This window comes from Carcharhinus amblyrhynchos, chromosome 9 (genome assembly GCF_965287045.1).
Source record: "Carcharhinus amblyrhynchos chromosome 9, sCarAmb.v2.hapA, whole genome shotgun sequence".
Taxonomy (NCBI): domain Eukaryota; kingdom Metazoa; phylum Chordata; class Chondrichthyes; order Carcharhiniformes; family Carcharhinidae; genus Carcharhinus; species Carcharhinus amblyrhynchos.
In genome coordinates this window covers 93,442,736-93,467,767 of record NC_137332.1, presented here as the reverse complement: position 1 = coordinate 93,467,767, position 25,032 = coordinate 93,442,736, and the positions used below count along the sequence as shown (strand labels likewise).

At 41.6% G+C, this 25,032-nt stretch overlaps 1 protein-coding gene across 1 annotated transcript in view; it reads left to right on the top strand.

Moving 5' to 3' along the window:
• LOC145348623 (uncharacterized) overlaps positions 1-25,031 on the top strand; it is a 48,759-nt gene extending 23,728 nt beyond the window's left edge. The window contains 3 exon segments of the mRNA XM_080196794.1: positions 5,187-5,305; positions 18,349-19,305; positions 19,307-25,031. Coding sequence (XP_080052920.1) covers positions 5,187-5,305; positions 18,349-19,305; positions 19,307-19,664 — 1,434 coding nt within the window. The 3' untranslated portion in view covers positions 19,665-25,031.
• The last annotated feature ends 1 nt before the right edge of the window (position 25,032 follows it).

The window sequence follows — 25,032 nt, the reverse complement described above, 5'->3', positions numbered from 1 at the left end:
CCTCCCATAGCCCAAAGATGTGCGGGTTAGGTTGATTGGCCATGTAAAGAAATTGTCCCTTAGTGTGTAGGTTAGAGGGATTAGTGAGTATAATATGTAGGGATATGGGGGTAGGGCCTGGGTGGGATTGTGGTCGGTGTATATTCGATGGGCCGAAGGGCCTCTTTCTGCACTGTAGGGTTCTATGTTCTATGATTCTATGATTCTATCCAACCCCAAAACCTAACCTTGAAAACTACGAACAAAGAGCAAGACTAGGCCACTAGCAGATACAAGCTTTGCCTGTACAAACGTTCCTTATAAGAAAACCAGCATATTCCAGGTCTTAGTATGGCAAACCATTTCTAAACTGTTTCGAAGTATTCGCATCCTTTTTAAAATAACATGACCAAGACTGTACATTGTACTCCAGAAGTGATTTTATTAGTACTCTGTATAACTGAAACAGAGACTTCCCACTATAAAAGTTTGATAATACTCCTAATTTTTTAGAGCCTGCAACATAGTGGGTATTATCTGTAACAAAATTTGAATTCAAGGAGTCTCCTCCATTGAGTTCAACAGTCTGAACTTAGAATGACACCTTACTTTAAACAAACCATATATTAATTAAATTTATTAACCATGCTTGTGGGGCAGGATATCTGTAGTAAAGGAAACCATAATTTTCTGATATTATGATATGAAGTGTTCTTAACTGTTCATTTTAATAGCTTTAATGTGGGGCTTGAATTAAGATATGTTGACAAAAGAATCTGATATTGACTTTGTGTCTGTTCTTTTTAAAGTTTATTTATTAATCACAAGTAAGCCTTACATTAACATTGCAATGAAGTTACTGTGAAAATTCCCCTTGTCACCAAAGTCCGGTGCCTGTTCAGATCAATGCATCTAACCAGCACATCTTTCAGAATGTGGGAGGAAACCAGAGCACCCAGAGGAAACCCATGCAGGCACAGGGAGAACATGCAAACTCCACACAGACAGTAACACAAGTTGGGAATTGAAGCCAGGTCCCTGGCGCTGTGAAGCAGCAGTGCTAACCACTGTGCTACTGTGCCACCCTCCCATGTGTGGGGATAAGCATGTCATTTGTTTGTGAACTTCAAAGGAAGTAAGAAATAGAGCTAGGTCTCAATTTATGACCCATGAAATAGTCTACATTGCTCTAGTTACAGGGATGGATTAACGTAAAACAATTTGCAACCTATAGGCAATAGAAGAGACAAATTCCTTCCAAAAGAAGGAAGCCCCAATTAACGAAACTGAAGAGTGAAAGTTGAGAAAGCATGATCTTTGTTGGCACAATGATGCCAAGGCTTCTGGAGTATAACTCTTCTGGACACATTTCAATATCTTTTTAAAGACAGAGAGAAAGAAAGACATCAGCTGTGCTGGCAGCATCAAGAAATCCTAGGATCTTGAGAGATCAGAAATATATATGTTGTCTTCACTGCTAGTTGTTAAGTAGAGGCAAAATATTAGTCATAGGGTCTATAGCATAGATATCTATGGCACAGAAAAGGGCACTTCGGCCCATCACATCAGTACCAGTCAAAAATAAACTACACAACTATTCTAACCCCATTCTCCAGCACTTGGTCCTTAGCTTTGTGTGCCTTCCAACATTTAACCAGTCCTTAAATGCTATAAGGCCCTCTGCCTCCAACATCCTTTCAGGCAGTGAGTCCCACCACCTTTGGGTGAAAATGTTTTTCCTCACATCCCCGCTATAGCTCCTGCCCCCTACCTTAAATTTATGCCCCCTAGTCACTCCAAGGGGGCAAATTTCTCCCTGCTGAATAAATTCCAGTTGATTCATAATTACTAATTATTTGCACTTTTTAGGTCAAGCCTAATTTTCCCCTAGCATTAGGTTTTGGAACTTAAGAGCTTTTTTAATCAGAAGTTTATACCTCAAAATACAAAACCTTACACTACTGTTGTATTCTGGTAAACATTCTTCGAATTACTCCCAACATGTTTATATGCTTCCTTTAAAAAACGTGGTCTTGCTATTCATATACAGAAAAATAACTTCCCCACTTTTGAACTGAATTCCCCTCACAATAAATAACAATTTATTAGCTTTCCAAATTATGTGCTGTACCTGCATTCCAATCTTTTGTGATTCATGCACTAGGACACCGATATTTCTCTGCATCTCTCACCATTTAGATAATATGCTCTTATATTCTTCTTGCCGAAAAGGACAATTTTACATTTTCCCATTAATCTTGTAACACATCTCCCTGGATCCATCCTGATAAATATTCTCCACATCTTGTCAAGGATCCTCACATCTATCCAAAAATGTGCTGACCAGAACTGGACAAAGTATTCTATTTGTATCTTAACTACTGCTGTATATAGGCTGACCATAACCTACTTGCTTTTGTACTCAATATCTCTAAATATGATGTCTAAAATTCCATATGCTTTGCTAATTACACTCTCATTATATATCATGCCTTTCATAGATCTATATACATGTACCCCCAAATCCTTCTGTGCCTGCTCACTGATTAGAACGGTGTAATTCTGTTTCTGTTATTTATTCCTACCAGTTCCGTCAAAAAACATCACTTCACACATCTACCTATTAAATTGCATCTGTCTCTTTTCTGTCCATTCCACTAGTCTATCTATGTCTTGTCTGCCGATTCCACCAGTCTATTTATCATCTTGTGTGTCCATTCCACTTGTCTATCTCTGTGCTCTTGCCCACCCATTCAACTGCAAACTATGACTGTCTCCTCTTTGTCAGCATTGACTGTGAGTGCCACGTAGTCGAAGGACAGTCCGTACTCTGTGTGATCCTAAACACAGGCAGTAGTCTCTGACTCCGAACTTTGAACACAGGACAATCTGTGTTCTCCCTGGCTTTGACCCAAGTACTGTCTTTACTCTTTGGACCCAGACTGAGGACATTGCCTTTCAACGAGTTCCCGATTAGCTTCACAACTGAAAGCTACACACTCTGCTCCTCACATTCTTTTTGAGTTTTTGTACGACTCACCTGTCATGGGCCACACAAATACATGTACGCACACAGTAACTTTTTCTATTCTGCAGGCTATAAACATCCGGTCTCATTTCTAATTTTCACTTCCCATCCATTCTGTTGTTTCTCAGCATCTGTTTTCCTTTTTGAACTCCAACTTCCCACCCCTCAGTCTTCCCCCTGTATTTCATCATTTCCTCTCCTCCTCCAATTGGGTGGGATTGTGGTCGGTGCAGACTCGATGGGCCGAAGGGCCTCTTTTTGTACTGTAGAGTTCTATGTTCTATGATCTATAACCTCATCAGAGCCATTCTTCCGCCAAGGTCTTTCAATGATCTCTCATAACTGATGCACATCAAAGTGGCCAGCCCTTGTTATCATGCAATCTACTACATCTGAACAAACCATTGAAAAACTTGAAGAAAATTTTGTTGGACCAGACTGTTAGCAATAATTCTTCAATTTACTTCACAAGAGTTTGAGGATTATCTCAAAGCAAATGGTATTCAGCATTTAAAATATGCACCTTTACCATCAACCAATGGATCAGCTGAAAGATTTGTACAATCCCTGAAAAATTCTTTCAAGGTTTTGAAAGAGCAAGGTTCATTATCACCTTGTACGAATAGCTTTTTGGCTTCTTATAGAAAAACTACTCACGTGACTACCCAAACTTCACCAGCATTATTATTCTTAAATGAAAGTTGAGAACTATGCTTGATTTTCTATTACCTGCAAAAGCCTCAGAGGTGGTAGAGTATCAACAACAATTTCAAGTTGCTAGAGGAGAAGTGAGAGCAAAACAACACTCATTTCAACAAGGAGATCAGGTTTTAGTGCATAATTATGCCACCATTGAGAAATGGGAATCGACCAGTTTTAGCAAAAGTATGGTTCAAACCAAAAATTAACTAGTTTGGCAATGCCATGTTGGCCAATTGTTATCATCTTAAAGTTATTTCTCAGAATCATCTCCAGGAGTTCCAACTTTAGTCCCTCATGTTGTGAATAAACTATAGAAGACTTAGATCAAATTGCCTGATTTTTTTCTCTATGCTGCTAAACCAAGTGAGAATGATATAGGTCAAGTTCCAGAAGAAGTGTCCACTGAAATTCCAAATCATATTTCTAGGGTCAAGAACAGCCAATTTCTGGAACATCATATACAACCAAAAAGGAATAGATGTCCTCCTGATCAACTTTCTTATTTTATTGTGTATAGTGATTAATGATGTAGACCACTATGTCAAGGGTATTATTGCTCTTATGTGTAAAATCAGAGTAATTTATCATCATGACCACAACAGGGGGAGGAATGTTATAGATATAAAAGGGTTGCAGGTTGTTTTATGAGCTGATCACATGATGTGATGGTGATTTCCTTAGGGAGTTTCAAATCGCTGTTTTACTTTCAGTTTGTATATTGTGCAGTTCAAAGAACATCTCTTTCAATAAACCCTTTGTGTGTTCGTCTGAATCTACATGTTAAAAGAACAGCATTTCTTTTTGTTTAAAACCCACAACCGCTAATATGGTTAGGACATTACACCTCACCCTTTACCCATTCTTCATTCACCAAAACCCTTCCCAAAACCCTGATACATATCCCACCCAATGGAGTCTTTCCTCACATAAGTTAACCCTTCCCCTTGTACTGAAAAACTCCCCACCACTGAACCCTTTCCTCACCCTCTGAACACCCTGCATCACCCCCTGAATTATTTCCTAAGCCCCTGAACTATTTCATTAGCCAGTGAAATCATTGCTCCGCCATGAAATACTTGTCCACTTGCAAATCCTCCACCTTTCCTCTGAAACTTTTCCCCGTTTACTGAATCAATTCCCCAACTCTGGAACCAATTTCCCCATAACCTTCAACCACTTCGAGGCCCTCAACAAATTCTCCATACCCTGATATTTATGAGATATCTTGATCTAGGAATGGTCAGAGAGCTGACACTGTAGGTGTCCTTCTGATCTCAGTGCATGTCTGAATGTGGTATTCTGAACTTTCAATGTTTCTCTCCACTGAGCTCCCATTCCCATTTCTTGGAATTCCCACATCTGTTCCCAGCCTCATTCCACCCCAGACACCTTGTTTACAGTTGCCCTGATCCTAAAAAGAAACAAGACAGGGATATGAAGCAGTGATCAATGCAGTAAGTTTTATTTCTGATTACAGCCCATTATTCAGACAGCAGTAATTCAGGGTAAAGAGTTAGAAGTGAAGCAATCAAACACAGCATTTTCCCAGGAATTGGAGTCTTCATTAAGTGAGAATATAGGGAGCTTGGGCCGCTGGTAATTCCTCAATGGATCTTTCATATTGCCACACAACAACGCATTTTCATGTGAGAGCTGCAAATAGGATTGTCAATTTCCAGTTTATTAGGTTTAAAGCATTCTCCACAAATTCGTTTGAAGTCTTTGCATGTAAGACCCCGGACTGAAATTCAGAATGAAGAATGAATTGAGTGAGGTATCTATATACTGAGGAAGAGAGAACAATGAGAACACATGAAGCTGATTCTCTCACTGAAACCAGACCAAACATTAAATTTAATTCTTACCTAAGGGGAGAATGGGGAGTTGGAACAGTCATGATGTGGGTATGCTGGCGTTGGACTGGCGTAAACACAGTAAAAAGTCTGACAACACCAGGTTTTAGTCCAACCTATTTATTTGATAATATACTCACAAGCTTTCGAGGGACACCCTCTTCGTCAGGTGAATGGAGAATTAGGTTGGACTAAAACCTGGTGTTGTCAGACTTTTTACTGAGTTGGAACAGGCCAGGGATGAGGAGGTGGGGGGGGGGAGGAGGTGTTGTGAGAGATCTGCAATATTGCAACAAATTGGTTAGAGTTCAGTAGCTCCTAATTAACTTGTTCCAGTCTTAAGTAGCTTAACAGTAAGACCATATTCATTACAAGTATGACAAGTATACAATAAATGGTCTAAGCTAGGAGCAGTCTCCATGCTTGCTTCTACGCACAGCTCTGTCCACTGACCTCTAGTTGTGGGTCATGTGTTCTGCTACATCACAGAGTGTGTCCAGTCCCACTTTAACCATTTATGTGTCAGAACCTTAGAATATAATTTGTTTTCAGCAAAGATCCACACAGGCAATGAGATTTGACAGATGGAGACAGTGATATTGGTACACTAGGAGAACTCCCAGATCGTCATACAATATACCAGATATTCTGTGTCCCAGGAACAAGTCAACAGGATCCCCATTTAATGTTTCATCTAAAACATGACATGCCGAAAAGAGCAGCACTCCAGGAGTTCTAGGCTGTATGTATTGGAATGAGACATCAATCCATAACAGTGCAGCACTGCCGTAGTGATGGTGTGATTTGATTTATTATTGTCACATTTATTAGCTGTGAAAAGTATTGTTTCTTGCATGCTATCCAGACAAAGCATACCATTCATAGAGAAGGAAATGAGAGAGTGCAGTATGTAGTGTTACAGTTATAGCTAGAGTGTAGAGAAAGATCAATGGAATACAACGTAGGTCCATTCAAAAGTGATGGCAGCAGGGAAGAAGCTGTTCTTGAGTCAGTTGGTGCATGACCTCAGAGTTTTGTATCTTTTTCCCAAAGGAAGAAGGTAGAAGACAGAATGTCTGGGATGTGTGGGGTCCTTAATTATGCTGGGTGCTTCGCCATGCAGTGGGAAATTTAGACAAAGTCAATGGAGTGAAACGTCAACCGACAACATTGTAGCACTCCTGCAGTGCTGGGCTCTAATTACTGGAGTGGGACATCAAGCCATAACAGTTCAGCATTCCTGATGTGCTTGGCTGTGTGTACTAGAGTGGGACGACAATTCATAACAGGGTAGCACTCTCACAGCGGTCAGCTATGTGTACCAGAGTGAGACAACAATGCTCAGCGTATTTACTCAATTCCCAATTGTGATAGAGACTGATCCCCAGTTAATGACAATGAATCATTTCATCCTTTGTCACTTCTACTTAATCAATTTTTTTACATTCCCAACTCTGAAAACTGCAGTGTTAATCCATTTAAATAACTGCATGAAACTATTTTAGTCTAAGTTCCCTCCACTCATGAAATGAAAAGTTGACTCCATCTGTGGACTGGTTCCACAGACACCTCCAGTATCGCTCTCAATTCCCCATTCTTCACCTGGGAGACTGGACAGTGAGTGTGGGAGAAAATGGACTGAAGGAGCTTCTGATCCTGTCCTCGCACAGAGTCCACATTCTCACGTTCTGCAATAGGTGGCAGTGATCGGGAGCAATATCTCTGAATTCCCGCTCTGTAATGCTGGATACTAGGACAGATATAGTCTTCCATCTGGTTCAATGCTCCAGCTGAGATCCAACAACTCGGTTGCACCCAGTAATTTGTGTTTTCATTGTGGGTCTGTTTGGATCAGCTCCTAACACCCACTTTCCTTTCAACCCACCCAGAGAGTAACTAAACCATCAGGGGCTTTATCTATGGAGCTGGTTTGCATTAAATTCTTTAAACTTTCTTTGAATCTCATAATCATAATTGTTCGACAAATCAAACCATGACATTGAAAAATAATAGAGTAGTTGAAAAATTAAACTATTTAAGCAATGGCTGCTGACAGAGCAGAGACATTTACAGACCTGTACGATCAGAGCCATCATCTGGCTTTGCTCCGGTTGGACTGGGTTGAATCAGCACCAGAATAACCAGAATGAAGAGCAGTCTTTTCATCATCTTCAGTAGAGTTTCTCCAAGTTAAGGTCAGGATGCAGGTGTAATCTCTAATCTCAGAGTGTTTGCTGCTTTTATAATCACAAACCACATGGTTTGTCTGCATGGTTCGTTGGATAAAAGTCTTTTCATTTCTGCCACCTCCTCATTTCCATGATTGTAATAAGCAATCAAGCGCAATCTGCACTGTTGGTTGGCTGAATACTTGGCTAGATCCTAGCAGAGTGTGTTTCAGCCAATGGGATCAATTTTTATTTAACCACATTACCTAAACATGCTACAATCTTGTACACGTCTATCAGATTTCCCGTCAATCAACCTTTGATACAAGGAGAGTGCCACCCTCTTCTCCAATCTAACTTTGCAAACATACAAACAAAGAGCAAGACTATGCCATTCAGACCCTTGTGGCACCTCCACCATTTAATAAGATTATGGCTGATTTAATGGTAATCTCAAACCTGCATTCTGCCTACCCCAGTTAACCTATCACCCCCATACTTCACAAGAATCTATCCATCTCTGCCATAAAGACACTGCTTCTCTGTCTTTTTCAGGAAGAGAGTTACAAATACTCACGTCCCTTTGAGAGAAAAAAAGGTCACCTTATATTCATTTCAAAAGGACAACCACTTTTTTAAAATTAATGACCCCAGTTCTAGATTCTCCCATAAGCGGAAACATCCTCCCGCATCCATGCTGACAAGACTGCTCAGGATCTTACCTTATAAGTCATCTCATACTCTTCTAAACTCTAGCAGATACAAACTTTGCCTTATGAACTTTCCATATAAGGCAACTGCCCATTCCAGATCTTAGTCTGGTAAACCATCTCTAAACTGCTTCAATATAATTTACATCCTTATTTAAACAACATGACCAATACTGTACACAGTATTCCAGAGTCGGAATTTTACTGGCACGCCCGTCCAAGGCTTGTATAATCCCACCTGAGGCTAATGAAGAATGCTGTTCTGTGAGCCTTGCTCTCCCCGGCCGGCTGGTAAAATTCCAGCCAGAAGTGGTTTCGCTAGTCTCCAGTATAACTGAAGCAGAACCTCCCCACTGCAAGATTTTGATAATTCTCCTAATTTTTAGAGTCTGCAACATATTTGGGTTTTATTTTGTAACCACAGTTTAAATGAATGGTTCAGTTAAAATTTTTGTTAAAAATTAGATACGAAGGTAATTGGGGAACAAGAAGGCAAGTTGCATGTCAAAATCTATACTTGATGAATTTATAACTTCAAAAGTGCCACAAAGTCTGAATACAAAGGGTTTCCAGCAATGGCTTCAACAGTCTGAACTTAAGATGACACATTTTTTTAGCGAACCATAGATTAATTGAATTTATTAACCATATTTGTGGAGCAGGACATCTGTAGTGAAGGAATAATATAATTTTCTGATATTATGATAGGAAGTGTGGGTTTTCTCCGGGTGCTCTGGTTTCATCCCACACCCCAAAGATGTGCTATTAGGCTGATTGGTGTAATAAATTGTCCCTAAATTAGTCTTCCCTCAGTGTGGAATGCCATTAGCATAGACAAGGGTCATGGGTGGAGGGGGGACTCATAATGTTAAAATGGCGGCGCGGGCTCGTTGGGCAGAAGGGCCTGTTTCCCGGGCTGTTTTGTTTATTGTTCTCTGTAAGTGTTCTTAACTAGTCTGACTTTGACTTTCTTTGTGTCTGTTCTGTGAGGGGGATAAGAGTGTCATTTGTTTGTAATGAACGTAAACTTCAAAGGAAGCAAGAAATAGAACTGGGTCTAAGTTTATGACCCATGAAACAGGGGAACTGTGACAAATATTCGTCTTTAGTTTACATTGCTCCAGTTATAGAAATGGATTGACACAAGACAATTTGCAACCTATAGCCAATAGAAGAGACAAATTTGTACCATTTCCAAAAGAAGGAAGCTGCAATTAATGAAACTGAGGAGCGAGTGTTGAGAAATCGTGATCTTTGTTGGCACAGTGATACCAAGGAGGATAACTCTTCCGGATACATTTCACCATCACTTTAAAGGCAGAAAAAAAGAAAGACATTAGCTCCGCTGGCAGCCTCAAGAAATCCTAGGATCTTGAGAGATGAGAAATGTGAAAGTAGATGTTGGCCCTTAGAGGATGGAAATGGTGGGGTAATAATGGAAAACTCAGAGGTGGCAGAGGCACTGAACCAATACTTTGTCTCTGTCTTCACAGTAGAAGATAATAATTCTGTCCCAAAAACTGCCAATAAAACAGTGGAACATGGTGAAATTACTGTAACCAGGGAGAAGGTACTCAGTAAATTGAAGGGTTTAAAAGTAGGCAAGTCCCAGGTACCTGATGGCCTACACCCTAGGGTGTTAAAGCAGGTGACAGCAGAGATAGTGGATGCATTAGTTATGATATTCCAAAATTCTCTGGATTCCAGAAAGGTTCCCTGGTGGACTGGAAACATACTAATTGGACACCCTTAGAAAGAAGGGAAACTATAAACTACAATTGATCTCTGTGGTATGAAAGTTGCTGGAGTCAATCATTAAGGAGGAGGTGACTGGGCATCTGGAAAAGCAAAGCTCAATTCACCAGTGTCAGCACTATTTTGTGAAGGGCAAGTTTTCTTTGACAAACCTGCTAGAGTTTTGAGGATGTAATCAGCAAGGTAGATAACAGGATGTGATCTATCTGGACTTCCAGAAGGCATTTGATAAGGTATCACACAAGAGACTGGTCCAGAAGGTTAGATCCCAAGGTGTTGGGGTGGAATAGTGGCTTGGATTGGGGATTGGTTGACTGATAAAGAGCAGAGGGTTGGGGTAAATGGGTTCTTCTCCAGTTGGCGATCTGTAACTAGTGGGGTCCTGCAGGGTTCAGTTCTTGGACCACAACTATTTACAATCTATATCAATGATTTACAAGCAGGGACAGAATGTAACTTGGCAAAATTTGCTAATGACACAAAAATACTTGGGAAAGCAGGTTGTGATGAGGAGATAAAAAGTTAACAAATGGATATTGATAGGCTAGGGGAATGGGCCAGAATTTGGCATATGAGTTTAATGTGGATAAATGCGAGTTTATCCATTTTGTCCGGAAAAATAAAGTGGCAAATTATTATTTAAATGGGAAACAGATGCAAAAGGTGTCTGTACAGAGGGAACTAGGTGTCCTTGTGCACAAGTCTCAGAAAGTGGGTATGCAGTGCAGAATGTTATAAGGAAGGCAAATGGAAACTTGGTGTTTATTGCAAAAGGTGTAGAATAAAAAGGTAGAGAAGTGTTGTTACAATTGTATAAGGCATTGGTGAGACCACAATTAAAGTACTGTGTTCAGTTTTGGTCACGTTCTTTAAGGAAGGATGTAGTGGCACTGGAGGCAGTTCAGAAGAGATTCACTAGATTGATTACAGGTTTGAAGGGGCTGTCATATGAGAAGTGGTTGAGTGGTTTGGGCTTGTACTCGCTGGAGTATAGAAAAACGAGGGTATATAAAATACTCAATGGCATTGATAAAGTAAATATTAATCAAATGTTCCCCATTCTAGAAGAGTTTAGGACGAGAGGTCATAGCTGTAGACTAAGAGGAGGGGAGTTCAAGACAGAGATAAGGAACATCTACTTTTCACAGAGGATTGTGAATCTATGGAACTCACTGCCCCAGAGTGCAGTAGAGGCAGAATCAATCATGGATTTAAGAAAGAGATAGATAAATATTTGATCAAAAGTGTGATAAAGGGTTTTAAGGAAAAGGTAGGGAAGTGGAGTTAGGATGAGATGAAGATGGTGAAGCAGGCTCGAAGGGCTGAATTACCTACTTTTGTTCCTAATTCGTATATTCCTTGTCTGTCCATTCCACTAATTTATCTCTATCTCCTTCTCTGCCCATTCAACTGCAGTTCATGACTGTCTCTTCTCTGTCAGCTTTGACTGAGTGCCACGTGGTCCAAGGACAATTTGTACTCTCTGTGATCCTAATAACAGATAGTATTCTCTGACTCCTAACTATGAGCAAAAGACAATCTGTTCGCTCCCTGCTTTGGCTTTGACCCAAGTACTGCTTTTACTCTTTGGACCCAGACTAAGGACACTGCCTTTCAATGACTTCCCCATTAGCTTCACAAAAGAAAGCTACAGTCTCTGCTCCTCGCACCCTTTCTGAGTTCCTGTACGATCCACCTATCATGTGCCACACAAACACATGCACACACACAATACCCTTTCCTACCCTGGAGGCTATGTAGTTAGGGAAGAGATCCTAGGAAGTGTACATGGACAGCTAGGAAAAAGGTGAAGAATCAGGATCTCGAGGGTGGTAATCTCTGGATTACTTCCAGTGCCATTCGCTAGTGAGAGTAAGAATAGGAGAATATAGCAGATGAATGCATGGCTAAAGAATTGGTGCAGAAGGCAAGGATTCAGATTCTTAGATCATTGGGATCTTTTCCACAGCAGATGTGAATTGTGTAAGAGAGACGAGTTGCATCTGAAGTGGAAGGGGACTAAAATCCTAGGGAGATTTTTGTAGCTCATGCTACAAGGGAGGGTTTAAAGTAGGTTGGGTGGGGCGTGGCGGGGGGGACCTCAGCAGTGGGTAAGCAAATGATGGGTTGAAAGGAGATGCAGTACTCAGCAATGACAGCTGAATAGACATGATAGGGAGGAGCATAGCAGGGACCAAGGAAAATCTGTTGGATTCAATTGCCTGTATTTCAATGCAAGAGGGCTGGCAGGTAAGAGTGATGAACTCAGGGTATGGATAGGTACGTGGGACTGGGATATTATAGTCATAACTGAAACATGGCTAAGGGAGGGACAGAACTGGCAGCTTAATGTTCCAGGGTACAGGTGCTTTAGGTGGGACAGAGAAGGAGGAAAGAGAAAAGGGGAGTTGTATTCTTGATTAAGGGGAGCATCACAGCAGTAGTCAGAGCTGAAATAACTGAGGGATCATCCAAAGAGGCTTTGTGAGTGGAACTAAAAAATGAGATGGGGATGGTGACCTTATTGGGGCTGTACTATAGGCCCCAAATAGTCAATGGGAATTAGAAGAACAAATATACAGGGAGACTGGGGGATACTTGCAGGAGTAATTTTCAGGAATCTTTCAGGAATCACTAGAGGCAGGGAGAGTCACAAAGGACTGGAAATGTAACACCGCTGTTTAAGAAGTGAGGGAGGCAGCAGATGAGAAATTATAGGCTGGTTAGCCTGACTTCGATCACTGGCAAGATTTTAGAGTCCATTATTAAAGATGAGATCGCTAAGTACTTGGAAGTGCATGATAAAATAAGACTGACTCAGCATGGCTTCGTCAAAGGGAGGTCATATCAGACAAATCGGTTAGAGTTCTTTGAGGAGGTAACAAGGAAGTTAGATAAAACATGATTTATTTAGATTTCCAGAAGGCCTTTGACAAGGTGCTACATTGGAGACTGTTAAATAAGTTAAGAGCCCTTGGTGTTCAGGGTAAGATCCTGGCATGGATAGATGATTGGCTTACTGGCAGAAGGCAGAGAGTGGAGATAAAGAAGTCTTCTTTCAGGATGGCAGCCAGTGACTAGTGGTGCGCCTCAGGAGTTGGTGCTAGGACCACAACTTTTCCTAATATACATTAACAATTTGGAAGAAGGAACTGAAGGCACCGCTGCTGAGTTTGCAGATGATACAAAGATACGTAGAGGGACAGGTCGCATTGAGGAAGCAGGGGGACTGCAGAAGGACTTGGACAGCGAGGAGAGTGGCCAAAGAAGTAGCAGAGGAAATACAGTGTGGAAAAGTGTGAGGTTATGCACTTTGGAAGGAGGAGTGGAGACAAAGACTATTCTTTAAATAGGGAAATCTTAGGAAATCAGAAACACAAGGGACATGGGAATCCTTGCTCGAGATTCTCTTAAGGTTAATGTGCAGGTTCAGTCGGCAGTTAGGAAGGCAAATGCAATGTTAGCATTCATGTTGAGTGGGCTAGAATACAAGAACAGAGATGCACTTCTGACACCTGGCAATGCCATCCTGGCCCTCTGCCTTCCATTGATCCCCCTTCCCTGAAACTTCATATAATGCCTCCCTGCCCCTTTGCTGCCATGTGTTTATCATTCATTTCCCCCCTACCCTCTGAATGTTCAGCCCTGTCTGAGTACCACTGCACGGTGCTGCCCCTGTGATTATAGAGGCACACACCGGAGATGGTCCAACCCTACAATGCCAGCACTGTGGCACTCCACTGGATTTGCAATGGGACAGGTGCAGCACTGTGGCAATATTGGACTCATCTTAAAATTGCAGATAAATTTAGGACAGACCGCTGAATGCCACCTTTTTCACTTGTGATTCAGACTCACTGATTTCCCGCTGGACTGATGCAAGATTGAAAGGTGGCACATGATTCTGACCAGCATTGGATTTAATGAACATATAAGAAATATTACTGAATGCTAAAGTCATTCACATCACTTAGCAGTGGGATACCCAAGCAGCCATTAACCCACCACTGGGAGAATTGCAAACTATGTTCACGCCAGCCAGATTCCAATATGTTGACTCCTGCTAAAGTCTCCAATCATACCCGACACAAAACTTGACATGTACAGGATGGAAAAGTTCCACCTACAGTCCTGGCACAGTCATAGAATCAATCTATGAGTCACAGTCCACTCCCAACAGAGTCAAACTCTGAGTCACAGTCACTCCCCAGTCACACAGTCAATCTCTGAGTCACTCCCAAGGTCACTCCTGGAGTCTCCTGTGTATCCACTCTTCTTTATCTCTTCCCTCTGTCTCAACTTTCTCATGTTCCTCTCCCTCCTGTGCCCTTCTCTCCTGTTCCCACTCTCTCCTGGGCCCTTCTCCCTTCGGTGCATGTGCTGCTGACCAAGGCAGCATGTCGTCACAGCCTCGGATGCTGTGGGTCTTTCTCTGCTGATCTGCTGTCAAACACATCTGAGGTTACACATCCCACACTGATGTTGTCAGTTTAAAAGCCTCCGAGGATGGAGAATCTTATTCCCACACTAGAAATCTCTGTCAAACATTTACCAGGGGAACCATCAATGGGTGGGGCCAGCCAGTAAAATCACAGCCATAATCTTTAAAGTGCTCAGGTCTTCACTTCCAAATGGTATCTCTGCAAATTAGGTAACATCCTTTGTAAACACTTTGGAGCAGATAGAAGTCGTTTGAGAAAGATACTTTGAAATGGTTTGTGGTCAGATTCTATCATCACTTTCTTTCTCCCAAACAGGTACTGGTTGAAATGCTGACAAGCACAGACAATATCCAGAAACTCTTTCTCAATCTGCATAGCATCATTCAGTTTGTCATGATGGTCTGGATACAAACACAACTGGTTGTCCTTGCTGCATGAGGGTTGCTCCAAGTCCTGTTTCACTGGCATTTCACTGGAGGGTGGCTTCATCATTGACATCATAGTATCTTAGCACTGGCATTGTTGTCATTAGTTGTTTGATGTGAATGAAAGTTGCTTCTTGTTCTGTGTCCCAGTGCCACTGAACATCCTTTGCAGTCGGCTTGTGTAGAGATTCACACTCTGATGACAGATTAGGCATCAATTTGATTTAGGTGGTTTGCTTGTCGGTTTACAGATGCTTCAGTAACTGAATTCCTCCCTGTGTAAAAGCTGCATTCTACATCAGATTTCTCCCGTGCGTGAGTGTTTTTTTTATTCATTTGTGGGATGTGGGCATTACTGGCTAGCCAGCATTTATTGCCCATCCCTAGTTGCCCAAGGGCAGTTGAGAGTCAACCACATTGCTGTGGCTCTGGAGTCACATGTAGGCCAGACAGGCAAAGGATGACAGATTTTCTTCCCTAAAGGACATTAGTGAACCAGGTGGGTCATTCTGACAATCGACAATGGTCTCACGGTCATCAATAGATTCTTAATTCTAGATTATTTTTATTGAATTCAAATTCCACCATCTGCCATGGCGGGTTGCAAACTCAGGTCCCTAGAACATTAGTCAAATTTCTGGATTAATAGTCTAGGGATAATACCACGAGGCCATTGCCTCCCCTGTGTGGATGCGTTGGGTCAGGAGATACACTGACTCTGTGAAAACCTTTTCACACATCTACCTCACTGCTGAATGGTTTTTCATTAGCATGTATGCACAGGTGTCTCAGAAAGGCAGAACGGCGTGTGAAAACCTTGTCACAAACATCGCAACTGAAGAGTTACTCCTGTGTATAAATTGTCTGGTATGCCAGAAGTTAAAGTTATCACAAAAGCTTCATCAGGAACCTCAGAATCTCCTGTGTGGATTCTCTGATGGAGCAGGAGGTTCCACGAACTCCACCAAATCAGCCAATATTCTACACTTCCCTAAAGTGCACATTGGAATCCAATGGGGAAAAATCCTGTGACTACATGAAATCTGATAGAGATTCAGAAAATGCTGGAAATCCCCAGATCAGGAAACATCTGTGGAGAGAGAACCAACCTCTCTGCAGCCTTTGACATGACCAACCACACTCTTCTTCTACTGCAACTCTTCTGTGTTGTCCAGTCAGTGGATGCTGCGACTTGTGTGACTTTATCCTCTTCAGTTATGCACAGAGAATCTCCTGCAATGGTGGATCTTCGCACTGTCATTGCTCTGGTTCCTACCAAGGACCAATCTCTCTTTTTCAATTTGATTCGGCCACTTGGGTTTGCGCTTCCTCACATTTCCAATGTGGGCAGCACGGTAGCGCAGTGTAGCACTAGCAAAGTCTCTGGCACCTCACAGTTTGATTCCTGGTTGGGTCACTGTCTACGTGGAGTTTGTACGTTCTCCCTGTGTCTGTGTGGTTTCCTCCCACATTCTGAAAGACGTGCTGGTTAAGTGCATTGACCCAAACAGGCACCCAACGGTGGTGACTAGGAGAATTTCACAGTAACTTAACTGCAGTGTTAATGTGAGCCTTACTTGTGACTAACAAATAAACATTAACTTTTATTCCAACTCCCAAACGCTGGGCACTAATGGCCGCTGCGTGTGGCAGAACTACAGCTCCCATCAGGTATTCTGTCTTTGCCCCTGAACATCCCACACTGATGTTGTCAGTTTGAAAGCCTCTGAGGATGAAGAATGTTATTCCCACACTAGAAATCTCTGTCAAACATTTACCGGGGGAACTGAGACAGCAGCTGCAATAAGTGAGGTTTTATTCAGATGGGACAATGACAAGTTTAAATCCCCACCTGATCTGCTGCTCAAAGTCACCTCCGTTTCCCCGGTCAGTTTCCCAAACTTCAGGAAACTCCTGTTACTCCAGAAATATTGTGATTGGCTGTGAGAGACGTCAATCAGAGAGCCCACCCACTCTGCCCATTCTCTCCTCTTCCTCTTTCACAGCTGCTTCACTTCCTGTAGGGACTGAAAACCAAGTCAGGAGATGGTGAGTGAAGGAGCAGAATTTATAATAATTACATTGCATCATATCCACACTAATGTTCAGGCAGTCTGACTATCCTGTGGGGAATCAGGTGTGGAAATGCCCCTTATGCTGTGTGAGAAGATCCAGCTGAGAGACCTGTTTACTCGGTGCTTTGTGCTGAGCTGTTTGATTGGAGCTGTGTGTTGGATATTGAGTGTGTTTATTGGAAGTATTTCCCTTCTGATTTACAGGCTGAGTTTTGTTGATGGGTCATTACTGGATATGAGAAGGTGAGGTGTAATTATCTGGGAGGGGCAAAGACATATTTATTGAAATATCTTCTTTAAAGATTTTACCTGACGGCCTTTGGCCTTTCCCAGTAGTCTGGGCTTGGAGTTGATAGTTTTGCCCAGTGCTGTGTCTGAATTTGGGATGTGCAGTCTGAGTGAGTGCAGTGTGTCTAATTTCCCAGGACAAGCCAGGATCCTTCAATCAACTACACTGCAATGATATTTTCCTTAGCTTTCAGCACTTCCTGCCCAATGTTTCCTTCATATAATTTTAGAAAGTAAGGGGAGAAATTTCAAAATTTCCATTGAATTACTGTTTCTCCTGCAAGAGTTTGTATTTTATATAAAAACAAAGGGTAATGCTGTTTTTTGCCAGCATACTTGAGCTCAGAGTAAACTGATAGTTGAGTTCCAGTCAGCTTTTATATTGAAAAATGCACTATGAAACAGTCTCTGAGAAATCAGTCCCTTCAACAAAGGAAGAGAGGAACTTGGAGGAAATCGTGTTTACTTTTCCTGTTTTACAGAAGGATTGCACTGTGCCACACCAGAGAATACAGAGAGAATAGACACCACAGATAGATCCTGACCATCACCCTAGGAACAGCTGCATAATTGGGGGATGACATCCAGTCCTTTCACAGCATTGCTCAACACAGAGAAGGTTGGGCAAAAGTGAAACCATCACCTGGAAATCAGTCAGGTCAGGGGAGCTTTGACATATCATCAGATCTGAACCAGGTTAGTGGTATGGAGCCTCCCATCAGAACCAACCTTTCTGAAGGTTTGACTGTGGGCAGTTGGTCAGGTTGAGGTTGGGAAGTGTGAGTGGATTCCAAGTGTGATGAGGGCTTCAATCATTCATTGAGCTTCACGAACTAGAGACTCACTCCTATAGACGATAGACTGTTCAACAGTGAGGTGTATGGGGAGAGCTCCATGGGCTTGTAAGATCTCTGAACACACAGTTGCATCAAAAGTTCCACCTATAACAATAAAAGGAACATGGAAAAGAAAGTATTCAGATGTGAGATGTGTGACAAATCATTCTCATCACCATCAGTACTTTGCTCGCACCAACGCTTTCACACAGGAGAGAAACCATTCAGATGTATGATGTATGACGAATCATTTTCACAGTCAACGCACCTCTTGCATCATCAGAGGAGTCACACAGGAGAGAAACCATTCACATGTGAGGTGTGTTACAAATCACTCTCACAGTCATCAGATCTCCGTGTTCACCAACGCATTCACACAGGAGAGAAATCATTCACATGTACTGTGTGTGACAAATCATTCTCAACATCATCCAACCTTCACTCACACCAACGTGTTCACACAGGAGAGAAACCATTCAGGTGTATGGTGTGTGACAAATCATTCTCACAATCAACACACCTCCAGCAGCATCAGAGGATTCATGCAGGGGAGAAACCATTCAGATGTGAGTCCTGTGATAAATCATTCTCACAGTCGTCGGATCTCCGCATACACCAATGCATTCACACAGGAGAGAAACCATTCACGTGTATTGTGTGTGACAAATCATTCTCAACGTCATCCAATCTTCGCTCACACCAACATGTTTACACAGGAGTGAAACCATTTAAGTGTGATGTGTGTGATAAATCATTCTCACAGTCAACACGTCTGCTGCACCATCAGAGGATTCACACTGGGGAAAAACCATTCAGATGTGAGTTCTGTGATAAATCATTCTCACAGTCATCAGATCTCCGCGTACACCAACGCATTCACACAGGAGAGAAACCATTCACGTGTATTGTGTGTGACAAATCATTCTCAACATCATCCAATCTTCACTCACACCAACACGTTCACACAGGGGAGAAACCATTCAGATGTGAGTCCTGTGATAAATCATTCTCACAGTCATCAAAACTGCTCCATCAGAGGATCCACACCCTTCAAATGGGAGGTTTGTGATGAAGTCTTTGTGACGTCTTTAACTCTCCTGGGCCACCAGTCAATTCACACAGGAGAGAAAATCTTTGGGTGTAATCTTGAGACAAGACTTTCAACCACTCCTAATCTCCTGAGGCACCAGCAAATCCTCACCGGTGTAACATATGTGACAAAACTTTCACAAAGTCAGTGCATCTCGTGGTCCATCAACACACTCACATGGGAGAAACTAAATCCTATAGATGTGAGTGCTGTAATAAAGCCATCATACAATTGTTGGAACCCCTGGAACATCAGCAAATCCACATATAGACTATTGAAACCAAGTTCAAGCAAATTTGTTATCAGAATGTGAATCTCTATAGAGGTTCATTGCAAAGTATGTTCAGTGGTATTGAGGCTCAAACAAGAAGCAGCTTTCACTCACATCAAACAACTAGTGACAACATCATCAGTGCTGAGGTACTATGATGTCAATGATGAAGTCGCTCCACAGAGCTGCCAGTGAAACAGGACATGGAGCAAGCCTCGTGCATTAAGGACAATTGATTGTGTTTGTATCCAAAGTGTCAACACAAACTGAACGATGCTCTGCACAGATTCAGAAATTGGATATTGTCTTGTCAGCATTTCAACCGTTACCTGTTTGAGAGAAAGATAGTGACAGTAGAGTCTGACCACAAACTACTTCAAAGCATCTTTCTCAAATAGCTTCTATCTGCTGTTAGGGTGCCAGTTTGGAACCTCAAAGTAAGTTATGAAGCCAGACTAGACCCCAACAATTTTTATGTTTTGGCATAAATGTGAGGATAGGCTATTTTGCTCTAGGTGTAATTCTACTGACAAACTAGGGAGCTTTCATCAAAACAAAGTTTAACTATAACAAATAAATTTGCTTAACCTGTAACAGTTGATCGCTACTTAAAATGAAAGGAAACACTTCTAAGTTCTACCTTATCACTACTCAGTTCCAATCAAGCAATATTTATTTTATGGACTTAAAACCTACTTTAAACATAGTTAGCAAAACACAGGCATGCTTGGTTTAAACATTGTTAATAGTCTTGGAACTTCCAGAGAGAGAGAATTAGTTTCAGCAGAACACCTCTGACTTCAAGCAATACCCAGTTAGAACTGCAGTTTAAAACTAGTTAGCAAATCCAGAGATACTTGGATTAGCATGGTGGCACAGTGGTTAGCACTGCTGTCTCACAGCGCTGGGGACCCAGGTTCGATTCTGGCCTCAGATTACTGTCTGTGTGGAGTTTGCACGTTCTCCTTCTGTCTGCAAGGGTTTCTTCCAGGTGCTCCGGTTTCCTCCCACACTCCAAAGATATGCACGTTAGGTTGATAGGTTATGACAAACAGCCCTTAGTGTGAGGGACTAGGTGGGTAAATATATGGCGTTGCTGGGATGGGAACTGGGAGAGATTGTTGTCAGTGCAGGCTCAATGGCCAAATGGCCTGCTTCTGCAATGCAGATTCTATGAACTGCCCTGGAGCTTTCAGAAAACTTCTGCAGAGAGAGCGAGCCTCTTCTTTCCACCAGCTCTGGGCAGCAACTGTTCTTCATTTAAAATGAAAATGTTTTATCCTGCAAGCCTAGCTCCTCCCATTGCTACATCATTATACAATCCTGTCAATCAACCCAATCAAAAACTCACATGACTCTACATACCCAGTCTGAAAATCCAGGAGAATATGAGTAAACAAACATTAGCCCATTAATTCTACAAAATAACACATTCCTAGCTAAAATGAGTTATTATCCTACTCTCAGCTTCTGAGCTGCACGTAGACCAAGACAAACTGACTGCATCTTAACACAGTCTTCCTCAAACACAGAATATATCAAAATAACACAGTATCATCACAGTGTTCCAACATGTTTACAAAGGATGTTACTTCATTTTCAGAGATATCACTTGAAAGTGAAGTATGAGCAAGGGAAGCAGATATACATTGCCAACTTGCTGTGGAGATCTGTAATGATGCTGGTACAGAGTGTGAAATCTCTGTACCAGCAAACCTTTCAGTGTGATGTGTGCCAGGTTTATTTTACTAAGTCTTCCTCACCAAGCACCGACATCTCCATAGGGAGTTGGAACTGGGTCATCTTCACTTCAGTTCTCACTGAAGATACAGTGTGAAATCTTCAGATACAACAAGAAGGAAAAGCACGACATGCTCTGGAATCATCAACCCAGCAGACACATTGAATCTGACAAAGGTATTGCTCAGATCAAGCAAACACAGTCAGATACAACTCTTCAAATGTTACAGGAAATTGTGATGAAAGGATTGCCTGAAACCATCAAGGACACACCTGTTGCTGTAAGAATATTGGGCAGACAGAGATGAAATTATTTCTCAAGATGGTAACTTGTACAAAGGGACTGGGGTCATTCTCCCTAAACAGATGCTGAAGTACAGCCACAGAAATCATCAAGGAATGGAATCTAGTCTGAGGAAGGAAAGAGAAATGCTCCGTTGGTCAACAGAAGTAGTGGAAAGTTGTCCAGTCCAGTGACTAACGTCACGCTGCACTCAGACTACTCTTCCAACAGCTAAGAAACTACTGAGGCCAGAAGTAGTAACAGGATTGAGTAACGAGATGAAAGTGGGATGTGAGAAAGATGAATTTCATTTGATAACGCTGCCACATCGTTACCGGAGCTGAGAATTGGAGACCTGATTAGAGTTACGAACATTCAACAATTGTCAGCTCACTTTTAAAGCTCAGATCTATTGTCACAACTGCAGACATCTATGTGCAACAGACAGCTGATGAGACAGAGAGAGTCGCACAGGAGTGAGGATGACAGAGGAGGGAGAGTGTTATTTACTCTCCTCTGCTCTCCCAGCTTCTATCTCCCCTTCTCTCCTCGCTACCATCCTTTCCTGCCTCTCCTCCTTCTCACTTCTGTGTCTCTTCTATCTCCCTCTCCTATTTCAGTTCCACCATCTTTTTATCTCTTTCTTTCTGTTACCCCTCACTTCTCAGTTCCTCCCTGCTCTCCTCCTGGCTCCCCTCCTCTTGGCTCTGTTCTATTGTCTCTCCTCTTTCCCTTCCTTCAGGGTTCTGACGATGAGAGGGATAGAGAGCAAGTTCACCATTTTAATCTATCAAAATGAAAAACAAAACAGAAACTCCTACAATGTAACTGAGTTAAAAATGGTCTGTAGTTTGCTGAAATACTTGAGAAAGGATGTACTGACACTGGAGAAGATGTAGAGGAGATCTATTAAATTGATTCCAGAGTTGAGAGGGTTGGTTTATGAGGACACACTGGGTAGACTGGGGCTATATTCATTGGAATTTAGTAGAATGAAGGAAGATCTTATAGAAAAAAAAATTATGAAGGGAATGGATAAGACAGAAGCAAGGAGGTTGTCTCTACTGGTGGGTGAAACTATAACTAAAGGGCACAGCCTCAAAATAAGGGGAAGCAGATTTAGGACAGAGTTGAGGAGGAACTTCTTCACCCAAAGGGTTGTGAATCTGTGGAATTTCCTGCTCAGTAAAGCAGTGAGGCTACCTCGTTGAATCCTTTTAAGATAGATAGATTTTGGAACAGTAAAGGAATTGTGGTGAGCTGAGTCCACTAAAAGATCAGCCATGATCTTATTGAGTGGTGGACGTGGCCTTCTATTGCTCCTAGTTTCTATGTAATTGCTGTTCACAACATGTAGACTGGAGTCATGAATATGATTGACTGTTGGTGCCCAAAAACCCTGAATGTAATTTGAAGAGCTGCCTCAAATAGATGCAATCAGCAGAAACTCACCAATCTCATTATTCCCATCTGGGGCCGTGGTCATTTCTCTGGTTGATACCAGCTTCCTGGGTGATGTTTAATAAACCAGTGTTTAAGATTTCAAAAGTTTAATTTACTTTTGACAAAACTTCCATTTGAAATTCTTGATCCTTTGAATTACTGTCAGATTACCCTGATAAAACCAACAAGGAATATTACTAAAACAAATACTTCTAAAATTATGGCAACTAATTGAAGTAGTTGTATTTAAGGATTGTGATGTGATTGATTTCATGATCAGTGCAGTGTGTAAACACGATAATTGCTTCACTCATTCTACAATACATTTTTGTTTCAATAAATGTTGATGGGGAGGAGGATTTTTGTACAGGCAGTACAGAACCTTCGGAATTTTAACATGGTCTTGTAAACAACTTCAATTCATGTTCATTGAATAAACTGTCTGGAGTTGTTCTTAAAAGACCCCATAAGAGGGAGAAAGTTATTGCTGACATTTTGGTCAGTATGTATTACACAATCAACGTCTCAAAAGCACAAAAGCAGTCATATCACACTGCTGTTTGTGGAAACTTGCTCTTGTTGTGAAAATCTAGTTTATAATTTATATGTAACTTTTAGTTTTTGGAATTAAAATTTCACTGCATATAAATCAGATTACCTGTTTGAGAAACTGGTAATAACTTATTGATGTAAATGTAACTGAAACAAGCTTGAAGTTTATTACAGTTAAAAGCTAACCTGTGTTTATCTTACAAGGTCAGGGGTAGAGGTGTGAAAGCAGTAAGCAACAGAGGATCATCTTTAAGTTTGTAATGGAGCCAAAAGGATAAAAAGGTTGAAATTATGGATGTGGTTTGCAGATGAAGAGAAGCTGAGCGAACAGGGGGGGTTTCTTCATCTGCCTAGTGAGTTCGGAGAAAGGACAATCACATACAGCAATGTTAAGAAAGCAAAGGGTAGGGTAGCAGGTTTTCTTTTGTTCAGTTTAACTAGCAGTTTGCTCACAGAAGACAACCGCAGTTTTGCTTTGATGTAAACTGCATCTTGCTTGATTGAGAGAAACAACAGGAGACGATTGTTCATCAGGCATGCACATTAACCAGAGAAAATACTAACTTTATCATTCACTGCAAGGAATGTGGCTGCAGGTCAAGCTCAGTTTGGATGGTGTGAGGGAAAATCAGCTGGAAGATTGCCTAGATTGAAGCTAGTGGAAGAAATCTACAGTGGTCCTCGTGCTTTTTAACAGAAAGCAGTCAGCAGCGTTAGTTTGGCATTCGCCAATAAAATAAACAAAAATCTAAAGCATTCGAATTTGTGATGTTTTAAAGGAAAGTTGAAAATGTCGTTCAGCTACAAAGCTAATGGAGAATAGCAGGATCATGGTGGGCTGTGGCATATCTTTGGCTTGGTCCCTGAAGATATGAGTGAACCTCAAAGATACTATCAATGATTCAGGGGGACTCTTGGGAAGGTGAGGGGTGAAGCGGGAGGGAAGTAAAGAAAGAAGTAGAACTGGGTTCGTAGCATGAGTGATGTGGTAGTAATGTAGTGTTAAGCTTGCTTTGTTTTAATTCTTTTACAGACAGTAAAGTTTGTTTTTGTTTGAAAACCTAAGTCTTAAGGTGTGGTTGATCATGGGATGTTCAGCTTTCACTTCAGACACTGAAGGACACTGCCAGGATTGTGACACTCTGGGCAGGTTGGCTATGTTCCTTACGTTACAGTAATAACTATACTTCAGAATGTATCTCACTGGCTTTGTGTTCATGAACATTAAGAAATAAAGGCTTGAATTTATATATCAAAGAGACATAATTTTCAGTTCAGAGGAAACATAATCAACTCATAGATGGGGAAAGTGTATCAGCCCACAGTGATATTAACCAATACATTGTGTACAGGACTCTTACTGAGGGTTCCTGGGTGTTTCAGTGAATAGGA